Source organism: Vombatus ursinus, unplaced genomic scaffold (assembly GCF_900497805.2).
Source record: "Vombatus ursinus unplaced genomic scaffold, bare-nosed wombat genome assembly UNPS02014778.1, whole genome shotgun sequence".
NCBI classification, from domain to species: domain Eukaryota; kingdom Metazoa; phylum Chordata; class Mammalia; order Diprotodontia; family Vombatidae; genus Vombatus; species Vombatus ursinus.
This window is the reverse complement of record NW_020954556.1, coordinates 63,591,860-63,612,074: the sequence shown is the minus strand read 5'-3', so window position 1 is coordinate 63,612,074 and position 20,215 is coordinate 63,591,860. Positions and strand designations below refer to the sequence as shown.

Sequence of the window (20,215 nt, the reverse complement as noted above, 5' to 3'; positions counted from 1 at the left end):
CCTCTGAATAAAGCTCCAGTGTTAGCACCTCCTGATCGGCTCGTCTCTGTGTTTATCCGGGTGGGCACCGAAGACTGGTAAGTAGTATGACTCTGGCAGCCTGCTCCTTATAGGAGGAGAGTGCACGGCGCGGCCGGCACAGGTGGACACCAATACCCTCAGGAGAAGACTTTTTCAGGTCTCTGCCTACTGGAATGTGAGAATATAAAGGAGAGTTTAGGCAGCTCTGAGGAAGGATGGTGAAGGTATATTGGACTCCTTCCCAAGTGAAAACCAACTGTTTCTAACTAGTCTCAGCCACAATACAGAAAAAAAAGTGTTGGGAACGTTGATAATATTCTATCACTCATCCTGGACATAAGCTACTTGATGCAATACATTGATGTGGTCTGGAACAGTTGCAATAATGAGAATGACAACTTGTTTAGCTCCCTGTTGTCTACTACAAGTCACTAGGTGTCATCTACCTTCCTCATGAGCCATAAAGGGACTTTGGTAAAGCAAAGTAATCTACCTTATCTCCATCATTAGAAAGGAAATCTCTTTGACCCCACCCCAATACCACCTGATAGTATTTGGTGCTAATGATGGGATGGTTTGAGCAACTCCAAGGGTTTCCATTTTGCCCTACCCACAATAACCAAAAGGACCAGTACAGGTTTCTTTCCCTTTTTGGTCATTTTTCTGTCGTGTCCAACTCTTCATGACTCCACTTGGAGTCTTCTTGGTAAAGATACTGGAGTGTTCACCATTTCCTTCTCCAGCTTATTTTATAGATGAAGGAACTGAGGTAAACACAGTTTAAGTGACTTGCCTAGGGTCACACAGCTAGTGTATGAAGTTAGATTTGAACTCCGGAAGATGATTCTTCCTGACTCCAGGCCCAGCACTCTACCCACTGTGCCACCTGGCTGTCCCCAGTACAAGTGCCACCTCTCCAAAAACTAGTTACCACTTCTTATAATTGTCTACCTGTGGAAACTGGGGAGAGGGAGGGAGAAACAATTGGCCTATTGGGGGTTCCCTGATGAGTACCTTGACTAGCAGTGGCCAGAATACTTATGTACAAATGGAGTGGGGGTTTTTGGGACACAACTTAAGTTCACATGGGGCTAAGGCTCCTACTGCCCCAATGCTTTATTTCAAAGTAATTTTACTAACACATCCATAGGCAGGAAATCAATCACTTTCTTATACCAACCCCATCTTTTTTTTTTTTTTAGTTTACAAAAGGCAAGTTTAATAAGATTATTAAAATCTATTTTGTAAGTTCTTACAAAGGACTAGTATTTTAATACATAGAAATATAATGGCCAAAGTAATCATTTCTCATTGATAGAAATGAAATTATTTTTAATTTCTTCAGCAAGTCACTTTAACCTTTCTTGGTATTCATTGCTTCACCTCTAAGACAAGGAAAGTGGACAAAACGATGTGCACATATTGAAAACATTTTTATTCGCATTTGTAAAGATTGTTTATTGCCGAAAATGTACTAACAAGATTGAATATGTAGCAAAAATATGTATTAAACCTAAATTCTATGATTTAGAGCTGAAGGGACCTCAGTAATCATCTGATTCAACTCTTTACCTTTACAAAAGAGGAAACTGAGGCCCAAAGAGGTTAGCTGACTTGCCCAAGATCACAAAGAGAGTAAGAAAAAGAGGTGGGATTCTGAATCCATTTTACAGTAAATTGTAAAATATGACGACCCCATCTTTTGAGAGTCACTCCCAAATATCTCTCAGGGAGAATGCCATCAATACCCCTCTACCGACCAGACTAGAACAATAGGCCCTGTGCCTCAGCTCACATTCCCAGAGCATCTATGTGCATGGATAAAATTATGTGCCCTCATCACTTTCCCAATGTCCCACTCAAATTTAATCCACTGAACTGCACTATCCTGTATGATTTTTTGGTAAGGGAGATCTATAGCTAAAGAATGATACCATTTGGATGGGGCTCTGTCCAGAAGGCAGGCTTAGATTGCCCCAATTCAGACTGGTAATAGAGTATTTAAAGCCTTAGGGAGGCACATGGCACAAAGATTTAATCTATCAACCCCCTTTCCATCCGGAACTCCAACCCCTCTCTTGCAGAATTACCCCACCCTTCATCCAGGAACCAGATGCAATGGAAATTTCTCTTTATGGGGCCAGCTATGCACTACTGTCTGTCTAAGGTAACTAAAAAGGGACAAAGTATAGCCTCTATATGGAGCATCTACCTAATATAACTGGTCTGGGAAAAGAATAACTTCTAAAACCTTGCAGAATCTGCGATACTCAAATGTGGATATACAAATTGGCTCTGTCAAACCACAGCTCATTCTAGAATCTCATCAGGATGCCATTTTAAATTTTCTTACAAAATTCCTAGTTACTTGGTGAATACCTGCCTACCCTCTGGTTTCTCTGGCATAAAAACTTTTGCATGGTTTGGGGAGAAGTAATAGGAAATCCATGACTTCTTTTAACCACAGATTCCCAAGCTTCATCCTCACGTCTGTTCTCAATCTCATGCCTTATAGCACTCATTTCAGCTGGATGCAGAATATTTTTTAATAAAACTCTGGATCAGAATCTGTACTTCCATAGGTCTGTCAGTTCTCATCTAAGCCCTGTCCTTCTCTGTCTCCATTAGCATCTTGTTTTCCACTTATGCTGCCTGTTACCAGCTCCTACAGTCGAGTATCTCCCTTTACTCCACAATCTTCAAAAACAGAGAACTCTCTCTAGCTGCTGAATGTGCTGGGCCATGCAGTTTTCAAATGCAGTTTCCTACGGGCAGCTAGGTAACGTGGTGGATAAAGCACTGGTTCTGGAGTCAGGAGGACCTGAGTTCAAATCTGGCCTCAGACAAATGACACTAGCTGTGTGACCTTGGGCAAGTCACTCAACTCCATTGCCTAGGGCCCCCCCACCAAAACAAAACAAAACAAAACCAACAAATAAACACATGCAGTTTCTTTATGCTGGCACCTCAGATTCTCTTTAACAGTTAAAAACAATCACGAAATGGCAGATCTGGCAATTAAATAATTTACCCTCATTGTTATTAGCCTTCCTTGCCACTTCTCTACTCAGCACGCCAAATTCCGTGAGCTGAGGTGGTGGAGTCAAGATGGCAGAGCAAGAGGAAGCAATACAGCCTAATTCCTCACTAAATCTCCACAAAAATCTAGAAAACACATCAGACTGAATTCTGATTGGGAAAACTAGAAAGGGAAAAAAACACAGTGAGTCATCTTTTCAGCCCACAGCAGCTTAGGGAAACAAAACTGCCTACGGACACTGGCGACAAGACATGTTCAGCAGTTGTTGAAGAAGGAATGTTCCAGTGCCCAGGGACTGAAAGAGGGCTGAGACTGCATCAGGGCACGAAGCACCAGAAAAGGGATCCCAGGGGATGCCTGAACTAGTATAGAGTGTAAAAGATGCCATATGGCAGCTCTGTCTCCCATTACCCATTTCCAGGTCACAAATTCAGGGCAGAGAGGAGTGGCATACAACCCTAGCTGTGTGTTGAGCAAGGACAAGTTCCAGAAGCAAAATGTCTCAGGCTCAGAGTGGAGACTCAATTCCAGTCTCTAGCCCAGTGTGGAAACCTGCAGGGGAAGCCAAGGCGGGAGTCCCCAGACCAAAGGGGATCCTATAGTTTGGTCACAACTTCCAGAGCCTCCAAATAAACTAATACTGGCTAAGTTTACAATTAGTCTACTGAAACTCCCAAACAAGGACAAGCTGACTGACACACACGTGGGTCAGGAACTTGAACAGCTCAAAGAGTCAAGAAGTAGACTGAAACAATAAACAACAAATCCGGTCAACAGAGATGGATCCAAGCTAGTCACTTAGTAGTTTAGCTCTAATACTGGAATCAAATGAGACACTAATGGATCACTCAACAGTTAACAAAATGATGTTTAATTAGCCATAACATAAAAAGGAGGCTCAGTAAGAATCCAGTTGTCTTGTAAAAACAAGACATCCTATATCTTCATGTGGAAATAAGTCAGGTCAGGAGAAGAGAGGGTGACTCCAGTGGCCTTGGGAGTCTGAAGGGTCCGAGGCTACATAGATGTGCTTATTTCATGCCTTTAGGTAGAAAACAAAGATTTATTAAGTGCCTATTACATGCTGGGAACTGTGCTAAATCCTTTATGACTATTACAGTATTTTATTCTCACAATATCCCTGTGAGATAGGTGCTGACTTGTCCAGGATCATATTATTCTGTGAATAAGAAACCACATCCACATGGTTTGAGGCCAGCATGGAAATACTTTAATAGCTAGACAATTTGAGCCTTAGCCCTCTGCACCAATCAAGTCTTAGGGACAGCTTCCCAACCTTTTAGTGGGAAAAAACCAACAACTAGCTCAATCTACTTGGGAAAGGGGTGGGAGAACCTTGGTAGATATTGAACCTATCACACTGGCCCACTTCCTTTTCCTTGTACATGACACTTCTCCTTTGAACTAATCACATCTGGAATGGCCTCTTCTAAATCTCTTCCTCTTCTCATCTCTGATTTTATTTAGACTAAACTGAGCGCTCAATTAAGTCAAAACTCAATTAGGTACTCTGGCTTAAAGCTTTCTCATATTAATTTACATTCATAAAGTTCTATCCTCATGAGTTTTCTTCAGTATGAACAGTTTAATGTTGAATCAGAATTATGTTTTCATGGAAAGCCTTCCCATAATCATTTCATTGTATTCATGGGGCCTCTCTCCAGGGTATTGTTTCTGATGTTTGCTAAGGTATATGCTGTTAGGGAATGTCTTTCCACAATCATTTCATTTAAAAAGCATTACTTTTCCTTATATAGTCTCTGATAATGTTTTATAAACTCTGAGCTTTGGTGGAAGTTCTTTTCATATTCATTATATTTATAAGGCTTCTCTCCATTATAAGTATCCTAATACTGAATAAAGGATGAACTCCAATGGAAGACCTTCCCACAATTATATATTTGTAAGGCTTTTCTCCCATATGAATCCTCATCGGTAAGATTTTGCTATCTAGGCAGATCCTTCATCATTATTATTACTTAGAATGTTTCACTACCATATAAATTCTCAGATGTTGACTAAATTGGAAGCCAGTAAAAAGCTTTTCAAGAATCATTGCATTTACACAGTTTTTCTCCAGTATAAATTATTTGATGTTCAATGAATTATGGGCTCTACAACTTTTTTCAATAAATGTCTGTAAAGTTCCTCTTTACTACGAATTTTCTGACGTATAAGGCTTCTCCTCTGTATGAAGTCTCTGATATCTGGTAAAGAATATTTTGATATCACCTATCCATAACACTTAACTTCATAAAGCTGCTCTCAAAGATGGATCCTCTGATGCCGAGTTAATTCTGAATTCCGGGTGAAGGCCTTCCCACAATCACTACATTTGTAAGGCTTCTCTCCAGTATGACTTCTCTGATGCCGAATTAATTCTGAATTCTGATTGTATGCCTTCCCACAATCATTGCATTTGTAAGGCTTCTCTCCAGTATGAATTCTCTGATGTCTAGTTAATTCTGAACTCTGGGGGAAGGCCTTTCCACAACTATTACATTTGTAAGGTTTCTCTCCAGTGTGAATTCTCTGGTGTACACTTAACTGTGAGCTCCAATGGAAGCCCTTCCCACATTCATAACATTTATAAGGTTTCTCCCCAGAGTGGAGTCTCTGATGCAGAGTAAGGTGTACTTTGATACTGAAGGCCTTCCCACAATCTTTGCATTCATAAGGCTTTTCTCCAGTATGAATTCTCTGATGTCGAATTAAATGTGAACTTCCATGAAAGGCTTTCCCACAATCTTTACATTCATAAGGCTTTTCACCAGTATGAATTCTCCGATGTCGAATTAACCCTGAACTCCAGTAGTAGGTCTTTCCACAGTCATTACATTTGTAAGACTTCTCTCCAGTATGAATTCTCTGATGTCGAGTTAACTCTGAATTCCTGTGGAAGGCTTTCTCACAATGGTTACATTTGTAAGGTTTCTCTCCATTATGAATTCTCAGATGTACAGTTAACTCAGAACTGTGATGGAAGGCCTTCCCACAATCATTACATTTAAAAGGTTTCTCTCCAGTATGAATTTTCTGATGTGCAGTTAATTTGGAACTGCGGCAAAAGGCCTTCCCACAACTATTACATTTGTAAGGTCTCTCTCCAGTATGAATTCTCTGATGTACAGTTAACTCTGAACTCTGATGGAAGGCCTTTCCACAATCATTACATTTATAAGGCTTCTCTCCAGTGTGAATTCTATGATGTAGAGTCAACTGTGAACTCTGGTGGAAGGCCTTCCCACAATATTTACATTCATAAGGTTTCACTCCAGTGTGAATTCTCTGATGTTGAATTAACTTTGAACTCCGGCGGAAGACCTTCCCACAATCATTACATTTAAAAGGTTTTTCTCCAGTATGAATCGTCTGATGTTGAGTTAATCCTGAACTCTGGTGGAAAGCCTTCCCACAATCTTTACATTCATAAGGCTTCACTCCAGTATGAATTCTCTGATGTTGTGTTAATTTTGACCTCCGGCGGAAGGCCTTTCCACAATCATTGCATTTGTAAGGTTTCTCTCCTGTATGAATTCTCTGATGTTGAGTTAACCCTGAACTCTGGTGGAAGGCCTTTCCACAATCTTTACATTCATAAGGCTTCTCTCCAGTATGAATTCTCTGATGTTGAGTTAACCTTGAACTTCGGCGGAAGGCCCTCTCACAATAATTACACTTGAAAGGCTTCTCTCCAGTATGAATTCTCTGATGTAGAATTAACTGTGAACTCTTTCGGAAAGTCTTCCCACAAATATTACATTTATTGGAAGGCTCCTCTCCAGAATGAATTCTATGATGCCCACTTAATTGTGAACTCCTGCTGAAGACCTTCCCACAAAGTTTACACTTGTAAGGCTCCTCTCCAGTATGAATTTTCTGATGTACAGTTAACTGTAAACTCTGACAGAAGGCTTTCCCACAAATGTTACGTTTATAAGGATCTTTTACAGTATGAATTTCCTGATGACCAGTTAACTGTGAACTCCTGTTCAAGGCCTTCTCACAATCTTTATGTTCATAAGGCTTTTCTCTACTATTATTTCTCTGCTGGTGGTTAATGTATTTGCTAGAGGGGAATGCTGTTCCAAATATATGACATTCACAAAGCTTCTTGCTAGTATATAGGCTCTGATGTTGGGTAAATTGTAAGCAGCAGCAGGAAGCATTTTCACATTTGTTAGGCTTCTCTCCAGTATGCAGGGTCAGCTGTTGAGTAAGGTATGAGCTGGAATGGAAAGCATTCCCACAATTATTACCTAAGTAAGGATTCATTTTACTATGAATTATCTGATATTCAACAAGGTATGTATTGCAGACAAGCTTTACACTTTAAGACTTGTATGGGGGCAGCTAGGTGGCGAAGTGGATAGAGCACTGGCCCTGGATTCAGGAAGACCTGAGTTCAAATCCGGCCTCAGACACATAACAGTTAGTAGCTGTGTGACCCTGGGCAAGTCACTTAACCCCACTGCCTAGCCAAAAAAACAAAAAAACAAAAACAAAAACAAAAAAAAAGACTGTATGGAGATTTTCTCCAAAAGGATCTATGATGAGAAGTAACAGATGAATTTTGATTGCAGGTTTACCTACATGTATTGCATTCATAAAGTTTCTATCCAATAAATATTCTAAATAATTGAAAAGATCTAAATTATAAATGAACACATTTTCATATTCATTATGTTCTACTTTAATTTGCTTAAGCCTAAATATTGTACAAAGGCCTATCAATGTTTATCAAATTTAAGAAGATATTTTCATATATAGATGTAATCTAAAGTAAATGGATTGGCTTAGCCAGAAAATTCCTTTAAGTGATCGTTCTTACTTGCCTAGAATATTTTTTTGCATTGTTAAGCTGCAGCCCCTGCAATCTAGCATGATATTCCCAGGGTTCTTCCAATTTAGAGTCATGGAAACCATCCTTTCTGAATCTTTCCCAAACTGTGTCCTTGGTTCCAGGCCTAGTTTCCCAACCTGAAAGAAATGAAAATGTAAATATTCCCTACTGAATCTGAAAGTAAAATAGAGTAAATCTTATCCTCTACATAAAGTAAATCCTTAATTCTCCATTTAAAAATTGCCTAGGGGCAGCTAGGTGGCCCAACGGATAGAGCACTGGACCGGGAGCAAGGTGGACCTGAGTTCAAATCTGTCCTCAGACCAGACACTTGACACTTACTAGCTGTGTGACCCTAGGCAAGTCACTTAACTCCAATTGCCTCACCAAAACAAAAAAAAATTGCCTTTTGTAACTTTTTATAATTTTTAATGTATTACTATAAGTTTTATTCAAACTTTACATAACATTTCCTACATCTATATTTATAGTTATTTATCTTTAGTTCTCTTTCTCTACTTTATCTCTTACTGGAACTGGTATGAGGAACCTATTTGGTAAGTTTATTACAGTCTCTTTCTTTCTCTACCATTGAAAACATTTATTTACCTACTGCTTGTTAAGCACCTAAGAGCATTCAGTTAACTTGACCAGGATCAGGGTGTCTGTTCAGTTCTGCTTTTTGTTTTATCTTTAAAAGTTCAATTGTGACTTATTCAATCTTCCTTTGGATTAAGATTTTTAACCTTTCTCAATTTTCTTTGGATTTACATTTCTTATTTCATTACAGATTTGGAGAAATATTTAATACTGTTACCTTATGGAGATTTTCTCCAGAAGGAAATCTGTGATGAGAAATAATAGATAAATTTTGATTGATCCATGATCCAAACTTTGAGGAATGGCTTTTGTTTTATATAATTGTGTTAGTTCTCTATATCTCAGATAGCATGTCATTGTCCAAGATATCAGACACAAGTGAGGCATCATCCCTTCTTATCCTAATTGCTGATCCTTAATGCTAATGCCTTTTTCAATTTCATTAAAGTGAAATGATTTATTTTTTAGTTTGTGATTGCTTCAATCTGTTATGTGCATAAGATTTTTGTCCCCACCCACTACTGGGAAAGTTATTTGGTCTATGTATTTCTTATTTTGTTTAAAAGTATGATCACTAAGGTTATTTTGAACTTATTGTAATATTTTGTAGATGTTGGTCTAAAAGTAATTCTAGCTAGCCCATTTTCTTTCAGGTGCTCTAGCAGTTCTTGACAAATTGCTAATTTTTCCTCAATAAATTTTTGTTCTTAGGCTTATTTAACATTGGGTTGTCCAGTATTACTGCTCCTGATCCATTATTACCTAGTCTTTTTCCACTGAAATGCTTTTCTAGTTTTTAATAAGTACCAAATGACACCTCCCTGGGTTACTGTAAGAATCAGATGAGAAAATAATTGTAAAGTGCTTAGCACTGTACCTCACCCATAGCAAGCATTATATAAATGTTAGCTATTTTTATTACTGTTGACTACTTCTTTCTAGTATAAGAAGAGGTATAAAAATGCTAACCCAAGGAATAGTTCACCTGTCAGATTTATGGAGAACAGAAGAATTTATGACCAAACAGGAGATAGAGAACATTAGGAAATGCAAAATGGCTAATTTTGATTATACTAAATTGAAAATTTTTTGCACAAACAATGCCAATGCAATCAAGATTAGGAGGGAAGCAAAAACTGGGAATTATTACAACCAGTGTCTCTGATAACGGCCTCATTTCTAAAATTTACAGAGAACTAAGTCAAATTTATAAGAATACAAATCATTCCTCAATTGATAAACAGTCAAAGGATATGAACAGGCACTTTTCAGATGAATAAATTATAGTCATCTACAGTCATATGAAAAAATGCTCTAAATCACTATTGATTAGAAAAATGCAAATCAAAACAACTCTGAGGTACCACATCACACCTATCAGATTGGCCAACATGACAAAACAAGAAAATGATAAATGCTGGAGAAGATGTGGGAAAATTGGAACACTAATGCATTGTTGGTAGAGTTGTGAATTGATCCAACCATTCTGGAAAGCAATTTGGAACTATGCCCAAAGGGCTATGAAAATGTGCATACTCTTTGACCCAGCAATACCACTTCTAGGGCTGTATCCCAAAGAGATCATAAAAATGGGAAAAGGCCCCACATGCACAAAAATATTTATAGCAGCTCTTTCTGTGGTGGCAAAGAATTGGAAATTGAGAGGATACTCATCAATTAGGGAATGGCTGAACAAGTTGTGGTATATGAATGTAACGGAATACTATTGTGCTATAAGAAATGATGAGCAGGCAGACTTCGGAAAACCTGGAAAGACCTGTATGGACTGATGCTGAGTGAAGTGAGCAGAACCAGGAGAATGTTATACACAGTAACAGCCATGTTGTGTGATGACTAACTTTGATAGACTTAGCCCTTCTCAGCAATGCAAGGATCTAAGACATCTCCAAAAGCCTCATGATGGAAAATGCTATCCACATCCAGAGAAAGAACTACAGAGTTTGAAAGCAAATTGAAGAATACTATTTGCTCTTTTTTTTCCCTTCTGTTTTGTTTTGTTTCCTCTTTCGTGTGATTCCTCCTATTGGTCCTAATTCTTCCTTACAACATCACTAATGTGAAAATATGTTTAATAGGAATGTATATGTACAGCCTATACCAGATTGCATGCCATCTTAGGGAAGGAGGTGGGGAGGGAAGGGGAGAAAAATTTAAAACTCAAAAGCATATGTGATTGTTGAAAACTAAAAATAAATTAATAAAAAAAATAAAAATAAAAGTGCTATCCTTTTCACTGTTTTTGTTTGTTTGAATTGCTTTTTTGGTGAGGCAACTGGGGTTAAGTGACTTGCCCAGGGTCACATAGCTAGTGTCATGTGTTTGAGACTGGATTTGAACTCACGTCCTCCTGACTCCAAGGCCAGAATTCTATTCACTGTGCCACCTAGCTGCCTCCCTTTCATTGTTTTTAAAAGTTTCCTTTTAGATTCCAGAATTTTTATACTTCTGTAAATGTTTTTATTTATTTATTTTTTTTAGGCAATTGAGGTTAAGTGAATTGCCCAGAGTCACACAGCTAGTAAGTGTCCAGTGTTTGGTCTGAGGCTGGATTTGAACTCAGGTCCTCCTGACTTCAGGGCTAGTACTCTATCCACTGCGCCAACTAGCTGCTCCAATGTTTTTATTTTTCTTGCTCTATTAAGTATCTCAGTGGTAGTCTGATAAGCAAGAGTATTACATTGCTGAATTAATTTAGGTAATATTGTCATTTTTATTCTATTATTCTGCCATAGGCATTGAATACACTTCAAATATTTAAATTGTTCATTTATCCAAAAAGTATAGATCTTGGGAGTGCCTTTGTAGATTGACTCCTACATATTTTATTTATTTTGTAATTCTTATGTGATGCCCCATTCTATTGAAAATTTTTGGGTTTATTATTGTTATAGAGAAGTGTTAATGATTTTGTAAGTTTGTTTTGTTACCTACTCTTCTGTGAAGCTGACCATCTCAATATTCTTTGTGGATTTTCTTGCAATTTCTATGTAAACCATCATTTTATCAGCAAATAGGAATAATTTTGACTCCTTTTTGCCTATTTTTATGTTTTTTATTTCTTACTTTTGTTTTATTTCTATCCCTAGCAAATAACAGAAGAGAAAGGCATCCTTTTTTTCCCTCTGATTTAATGGGAAACGTTTAGCATTTCTCCATTGAATAAAGAGCTTTTGGTTTTAGCTATAAAATTTCTTAGATTCATTCTATTCTCTGTTTTGTAGTTTGATTTTTTTAAGGCATAGTTAATGTTATAATTTGTCAAACATATTATTTAGATCCATTGATATAATTGTGGTTTGGATGTTTTTGTTTCCAATAAGATTCATTATGTTGTTTTCCAAATAGTGAATCATCTTTGCACCCCTGGAACAAGTACAACTTGGTTTTAATGAATCATTTTTTGGCTATATTATCATGGTCTTTTTGCCAGGATGAAAAAAACTTGACTCAATTTTCATTAGTAATATATGTCTCTACTCCTCCTTTTGTACTTTATCCTTTTCTGGTTTAGGTACTGAAACTATAGTTGTATCAAGAAAGGAGTTTGATAGGTTGTAGTCTTTGTCAATCTTTTTTAAAAAAAAATGACTATGATGACTATAAGGAGGAATGGGAAGACATAGGAACAAATACAAAATGAGCTGGAATAGGAAAAAGTATACTATAAATCTGTTGTAAATGGAAATATAATAATAACGAAGCAATCATAAATAGAGCTCATGAAATTATAATTGCCCAGGTTGACTCTAAAGGAAAAAAAAAATACAAGATAGCAGCTTCCCCATTCTTTGCAAGGTTTTGTAGAGGTCAAACTGTGGGTTTGAAATATTGCATCAAGTCACTTAACCCCATTTGCCTCACAAAAAAAAGGAAATATTACATTATTTCATTTTTTTATGTTTAGTTTTGCTGTTAAAAATGATAACAGTATATATTTGAAACTAAGATGGGACATTAATTATAACACACAAACACTGGAATATTTCTCAATAAAGTCAAGGCTGAAAGCAGGATCCCTTATTTTCCCAATATTATGCAATGTATTACTAGAAGAGCCAGAGCAGTAATAGTAATAGTAGTAGTTGTCATTTCTCTAGCACCCTAAGATATGCAAAGCACTTTACAAATATTACTTTCTTTTATCCCCAAAACAAGTCTGATAGGTAGAAGTAGGTGATATTATTATCCACATTTTACTGAGAAGGGAACTGAGGCAGACCATTTTACTGATAAGGAAACTGAAAGAAACAGAGGTGAAGTGACTTGCCCAGAACCAAGGAGCTAATATGTTTATGATCTGAACTCAGGTATTCCTAACTTTGGGTCTAGCACTCTTATCTACTGCACCACTTAACTGCCTCACTAAAACTAGAGAAAGAAATCAGTCAAGCTACTTAATTTCATACTGTAGGCAGGATGGTATAGCAGAAAGAGCATTGGCTCAGGAGTTAGAGAATCTGGGTGTAGAACTTGCCTCTGAAAATTACCACCCATGAAACTTGGGCAAATCTCTGTGTCTCAACTTCCTAATAAGTAAAATAATGATCTGGCTTAGATGGCCTCTAAGGTCCCATATGTCTGCTATTCAACGACTAACCTGGATAGGTGCTCTTTGGTAGTTCTCTATTCTGCATCCAAGGTGCTTCTCCTTCTTCCAACTGAGAGATCACATCTGGTTTCCAAACTGTAAGTCCTGCTCATTGGAAAGGCAAAAGGTTGAGGACAGACACCCCTATCTTATTCCCAATCACTATCTGGAGTAAATGGAAATTCTAGGGATGTGCTAAGGGTGGTAGAAAACTCATCTAAAGAATCCTCTATATTATTTTTCAGAAACAGATGGAGAAAAGACACAGATGATTTGACATTACAAAAAAATTACATTTAACCCAACCCCTCTAAGAGAACGAAACTTTTTCATCTTCAGGCACCTGCATTAGGATTTTAGTGGAGAATCTTTGACTTGAATAGACAGAGAATGGAAAGAAACAAACTCAGATATAACACAAATAACTATCCAGTTTCATCTAAACACAGTAAGGACCTTTCATCAAGGACTAAAGGGCAGAAGAAATCAATCTATGACAACAAGAGGATTAGCAACTGGTTTCTACATGTCAAACAGTAACTCTCAAATGTTTACCATGTAGAAAATGCTGATTTATTAAGTGAAGTGACCAAAACTCCATTATGAAAGAATCCGTCATAGGGGATAGCTCTCCTTACCCAAGAAGACAAGGTTCCTATAGTTCTCCAGCATCACATCCTTGTACAACTCTTTCTGGGAAGGGTCCAGGTTTCCCCACTCTTCCTGGGTAAAATCCACGGCCACATCCTTGAATGTCACTGAATTCTTTTGGACCTCCTGGGAGTGGTAAATATGGTAGAAATTTTAAAGGGTAGTTCCTGATATTTAGGCTTCCAAGTCAAATTCATATCAAATAACATCTATGTATCTTACATTGCGCACAAAAAAACAAGAGCAACTCATAAGCCTATTGTACATTTGATTTGTGAAGTACTTTTCCCACTAAATCTCCATGAGATAGGATAAAACTTTATTATTTTCATTTCACACATAGGAACACTGATCCTAAGAAAGGCTAAGTGACACAACATCACCTCATTACAAGAACACAAATCAGACATTTCTATCAAATGCCCAATTTATACATTTGATATAATGTGATTTTATAATTAAATATCCAACATTAATATCAATATTACTGATTCCCAATTAGAGGTAACAATATAATCCCTTTCCATTCATAATCAAGTATAACTTCTTGTTGGATAACATTGTCTAGTGCTATTTCTTTCTATTTGCACCATTTCAGGGTAATTCAAACATGCTTACTATAGTACTCCCAAGATGGCATGCTTTAATATTAACAGTTGACATTTCTATGGCATTTCAGTTAATAAACTCCTTCTAAAATGATGGGATTGTAATACATTATGATCAACTTCAGCCTTAAATTTGTCCTTCTGAGGAGGTTAGATCACATAACTAAAACTGTTAGTACTTCAGACACCATCTACTTCAACTCAATTACAGAGGAAGAAGCTAGGGGACAAGGAGATTTAATGCCTGGCTTAAACAAGATAGACCCCATTTCTTAGGTTCTAGGTCAAAGATTAAGAAACAAGTATTTCTTCAAGAACAAACTGAACTCACTTTGCAGCCTGGCGCTGTCAGGAATACAGGGGCCATTCCCACCCTGGAGAAGGGCAGAGAGCTCAGAAGGCAGAACTGGGAAAGAAAAACGGCCCAAGACAAGCATTAGACTACCTTGCTCCTTCCAGACCATGGGCAGAACCAGTCCCTCTCACCCCACTCCTCCCGCAGAAGAAGCTCACGAACAACCCAGACCCCGGAGGTTCAAAGACCAGGCACACGAGGGGCACTTGCGGCTCCAGCCCCAAAGCCGCTGTGAGGACCGCGGGGAGCCTGACCAGGACGTGGCAGGCGGGGGCTCAAGGGGAGCAGAACCCGGGGCTGCGCCAGCTCTCCTTCCCCGCAGACGGGGAGCAGCGAGAGAGGCTCAAGGGCCGGCGGGGGGCGGCGAGCCCAGGAAAGGGCCCGACCAGGCACCTGCCAAGAGAATCACCCGACCCCGCGCTCACAAAGACCCCCGAGGCAGGGCCTGGCAGCCGGCTCCGCTCAGCGCACACCCCCGATCCCTGGGGGCAGCTCGGCTCGCCAGGAGCGGCCGCGGGACTCGTTGGGTCGGAGGGAGGGCCGAAGGCCGGAGGAGCTCCAGCTCCCGGGTCCGGGACAGGGAACAAGGAGGAGACACAAAGCAAGTCCATGAGGCCAGGCTGCCTGAGTGACAGCAGAGAGGAACCGGAAGAGACGTCGGAGCGCACTTCCTCCCGCCCCTTCCGGCCATTCTCCCTCAACTGGCTCCACAGCCCCAGGATGCTGCACTTTGGTGCCCTGGCACCAGATGTTTCCCGGCAACAATTATCCAGGGTCCCGCCCTACCCTGAGGGAAGTAGGGTCTTGGGGCCGGATTTCCGGAAGTAGACTTCTCAGTCTTGTGCGCATGCCTAGAACAAAACAGGACTGCTGCTGGGAGATAGCCAAGTCTTTTTCAGTCGCCAGCGAGAGTCGGCTTATTAAGCCTCCTTTTGGAGCGAGGCCCTGTGCCAGACCCTGGGCACACCAAGACCACACCGAAAACCCAGTCTCCACCCAAGCAGCTTCCAGCATGTGGCTGGTGCCTCTTATACTCGAACCCATCGATACCCAGCTTCCTTCCCTGCTTAGTTGAAGTCCCTCCTCCCACGTGGGGCCTTTCCCGCTCCCACCCCAGACCTGACCACGTGGTTGCCTCAGGGGCAACAGACCATCTTTTTGTATTCCTATCACTGAGAACAGGTTTTTTTTTCCATACTTTTTTTTAAAGCACATATACTTTATTCCTTTTTTTTTTCCAATTTCACCTTTTCTCTTTTCTCTTGCCCCTCCCCAAACCATTGAGAGGGCAAGAAAAACAAAATCCATTACAAATATGTGTAGTCATGCAAAACAAATTAACACATTAGCCATGTTCATGTACACACACAAAATAAAAAAGAGAAGAAAAGGTTTCAATCCACACGTGTCCATTCCTTCTCTGTCTGGAGAGAGATAGCCTGTTTCATTACAAGTTCTTTGAAATTGTAGTTAGTCATGATCAAAGTTACTAAGTCAGAGTTGATTATCTCTACAATATTGTTTTTGCATAAATTGTTGCCCTGGTTAAGCTCATTTTACTTTGCATCAGTTTATACAGATTCTCAAGTTTTTTCTGAAACTACCCCCTTCACCTTTTCTTGACAGCGCAATTTTATGCCATCACATTCATATGCTTGTTCAGCCACTCCCTAATTGATGGCAGTCTTCTCAGCTTTCAATTCTTTGCTACCACAAAAATGGCTGCTAAAAATATTTTTGTATTGTGGTAAGAGGATTTTTCTATATTTGCTTTATGACCATCATTGCATTAAAACAGCTAGTCACATCAACTAGCTAGGGTCTGCAGAACCAAACAGGCATCAATTACAACCCTCCTCCGATCTGGTTAGTTATTGCTCTGCCTGTCTGCAAATTCCAGTTTTATCCCCTAGTATTTGCCAATCTATTATTTTGCCTATTGCAGATCTTCCCCTTCTGCCATCACTTCTTTGATGTATAAATCTTTACTTTCCTGTTTGTCCTCTGTAAAATTCTAATTGTTTCTATCCTGGCTTGTAGCTAAAACCTTTAAAAGGTTGCAGAAAATCCTATTTGGGGCCCACTGATTTTTGTCTCCACTGGAACTGCTCCAAACATATAATAAGCCAGTTATCAAAATGTCCCTGCATATTGCAGCAGTACCTATAAATGAATCCTTGAATAAATTTACATCAAATTGATGGACCACAAAGGGATAGGAATAATTCTTCTAGTCCAGAAACCACCCAGCACACACAGTAAAATCTGCTTAGGGAAACTTCTGAGCTGAAAAATTCAACTACGGATAAAAGTTGCTATTCCTTCTAGAAAATCACAAGAGAAGTTAGTGGTCTCTATTCTTGCCTGTATTGTCTGTATTACTTGTTCATCTATCCTTTGAATAATCACACATAAACTATTGAATTTTAGAGTGCTTAGACTGGAAGCCTCACTGATGTCTTTGATGAGCATGGTGTCAGAAGGAGTCAGAAGCCAGGGCTGGGCTGAGAAGCTTTGGGGTCTTAAATAGAAGAGTATCCTCTATCCCTCCTTTTTATGGTTGGATACTTGGTCTAAGACTAAGACTAGGTATTTTCCAAATTCTGTTCCCTTTCATCTTGTTTTCCTTAAGTCAAATAAGCAAGACAATGTTCTTTCATTGGCCATTACTATACTGTCATGGTTACCATCCCTGTCTACATTCATAGATAGTCTTGACCTGTTCTGATTAAAAACTGACATACCTCTGCTTTGAGTGCTCAGCAATCAATTTTGAGATCTCTTATGATCTGGTTTGGTTAAAGAACAGAAATCTGATATAAACCTCAACTCTACATTGGGCAGTCAGAAATCTTTTTTTTGTTTTTTGTTTGTTTTTGGTGGGTCTCTCAGGTTGACTTGTCTGTCATTTTTAATTACTTCACTGTCTTGGTTAATTAGTAGTGTCAAATGCAGCTGACTACTAGCTGACTGAAATTGACCTTGTCCCTGTTCCCAGAAGGGTGTAGAGGCTGAATCTGACTAAGGCCCAACCTCTATTTTGTAAATACTTAACTCTCCTCTCCCAAGATTCCCAAATTTCATTATGGACTTTTAGTTGTTGTGCAGAACAACCTACCTTGTCAAACCATGGGACGTCCTACCCCATCCCCACCTGCAGACTGGCCACTCTGAGAATAGTATCCCTCTCCCTCTGTTCTAATACTTTATTAATAACCCTCTGCCCAGCCCCCTCCTTGGGTACATGATAAAGATCATGACTTTTGCTATATCAGCTTCTCTCTAATTGAAGTTGACACATCCTTATGCTCCTTATGAGGAAGATTTCCCTTTTGTAGAAATTAACTGAAGGAAAACCTATTTACCATACATTAAATATTTTGAAAGTGTGGTGTGAAATCATAGTGGGTTTTGGGGGTAAGGAGATTTTTTGTTATACAAAACACCCCCTCTGTCACACTCTGTTTGCTGGAGATAGGCTCCTAGACAGCTTCTCAGAGAAAAGGGAAAAAAAAAGTCATATCTAGTGCTTAAGATCATCTTTTCTTTCCATCTTGTACAGAAGAAAGAAGCCTTCTTAAATAAGAAAAATACAAAATTTAATTTTAGGATAATTTTATCTTACTCCTACGAATGACTTCACAAAACTAAATTGTCTAGGTTAATTAAAAGCAAAGTCACCTAATAGAAATTTGAATAGACTTTGCTTCCATGAAAACATTTCTGAGAAGTTGTGAAAAGATTTGGTATGAAATCAGGAGGCCCTTAGCAAATTTTATTAGGATATCTAGATAGGACAGGAAAGGGGGCAGCTAGGTGGCAGTGGATAGAGCACCTGCCCTGAAGTCAGGAGGACCTGAGTTCAACTCAGGCCTCAGACCAAACACTTGACACTTACTAGCTGTGTCACTTAACTGGGCAAGTCACTTAACCTCAATTGCCTAAAAAAAAATTAAAAAAAAAAAATAGGGCAGGAAAGCTCTTAAGAGTCGAGATCTTCATGATAGGATCTCTGGTAGCATTCAGATTGAAGACAGTCTATTTGCACGACCTTGTGACTGCTTCTGTGATCTCTAAGGAGCTTCTCTTTCCATCTGGGAAAAGTACCAAGTTTAATTCATATGATGCTAATTTAAAAAGGAGAGATTTGGTGGAGTAAAGATTGACATTTAAAAAGTTTGAGAGATATTAAGTTCTGGGCAATCAATCATTTTATTAATAATGCTAGCATTTTATTAATAAAAAGGTCAGTGGCATTCTTAAATGGTGATGGTGAGCTCACAGTTTATATGTCTTGGAAGAGGGGTGTTCCTGAGAGTGGCAATCAACTCCGGTTAACAAGTAATGAGAAAGAATGAATATTACAATGAGGCCCTCCCCCCCAACCTATGCTAATGAACTTTTATTATGTCACTTACTTTTAAACTGCCCAGCCTTGGGCAATCTATTCAAAGAATTTATCCCCACTCATATCGTTGTAGATTACAAAGGGCTCCCTCATCTTATATTAAATTCTTTGTAAGGTTGGGTGAGGTCTGACCATGATTGTGGAGAAAGTTAATTCAACCTTCAGAGACTGAGTTTTGAAATGAAGACTACAGAAAAGGGGGGAACTCTGGATCTCCTCAAATCATTGGTTATTAATAATCATTTTTCTCAAAGGAAACTAGTTCTGAGAATAGGTTTAATATATGATTTGTAAGTATTAAATTGTGAGGGTTTGAGAAAATAGTGAGAATAAATCAAATTTAAAATAAGTTGATAGGGCTTTAGTTAAAGTCAGTAGGAAGAAGGAAAGAAAGTTTCAAGAAGTTTAGGATCTCACTGAGATCAGAGAATAAGATTTCTACATCTGTAAATTTGTGAACATTATTTGTAGTGTAGATCCCTCCCCAAAACCATTTTGAACTCCAACACCTGAGAAAGGCCTAAACTGGATTGGCCAATCAGGAGAGACATTTCAGACCACTTTGGGCTTACTCTACGATAATGCTTTGCATATTCTGGACAAGCATTACTTTGCTCTCTGAGTGAACTAAAAATGCCCCTTCCTGTGTCAACAGCTGAAGCTGACCAAGAGTATTCTTCTGTTCATGACCACTAAGGCACCTTGACTCAGACACTACCTTAAATAGTGGGACTTTTCTTATCTTAGTATTTTATGGACATATGCTATGTTATGTCATGTTAATGGTAAAGGAAACACAGATATCCTGGATCCATAATTTTAATTGACACTTTGACATTCTCCTATCTTACTGTATTTACAATCTATTCACTTAAGAAATTACTTTCTCGTATCATGGTTAAATATTAGGAGACCATAATTTTGGCTGACATAGGCACGGGCAGGGAGGTATGAGAAGGAATTGCTCTGAACATATAAAAATCCTCTTGGTCCATCTTTGGGTTCATTGTCTCATGATGAGCTCCCATGCGTATCTCCATGTGCATGTTTTGTAAGCTT

The 20,215-nt window shown here is 38.8% G+C and overlaps 1 protein-coding gene across 1 annotated transcript in view; it reads right to left on the bottom strand.

The window, feature by feature from the left end:
- LOC114045459 (zinc finger protein 420-like) overlaps positions 1–15,394 on the bottom strand; it is a 115,728-nt gene extending 100,334 nt beyond the window's left edge. Inside the window, exons 1-6 of the mRNA XM_027865484.1 lie at positions 15,174–15,394; positions 14,725–14,799; positions 13,773–13,911; positions 13,144–13,239; positions 7,918–8,062; positions 5,359–7,310 (exon numbers count right to left, since the gene is read on the bottom strand). Of these exons, the coding sequence (XP_027721285.1) occupies positions 5,359–7,310; positions 7,918–8,062; positions 13,144–13,239; positions 13,773–13,911; positions 14,725–14,799; positions 15,174–15,359 (2,593 nt within the window). The 5' untranslated portion in view covers positions 15,360–15,394. The remainder of the gene's footprint in view (positions 1–5,358; positions 7,311–7,917; positions 8,063–13,143; positions 13,240–13,772; positions 13,912–14,724; positions 14,800–15,173) is intronic.
- Positions 15,395–20,215: the final 4,821 nt, after the last annotated feature.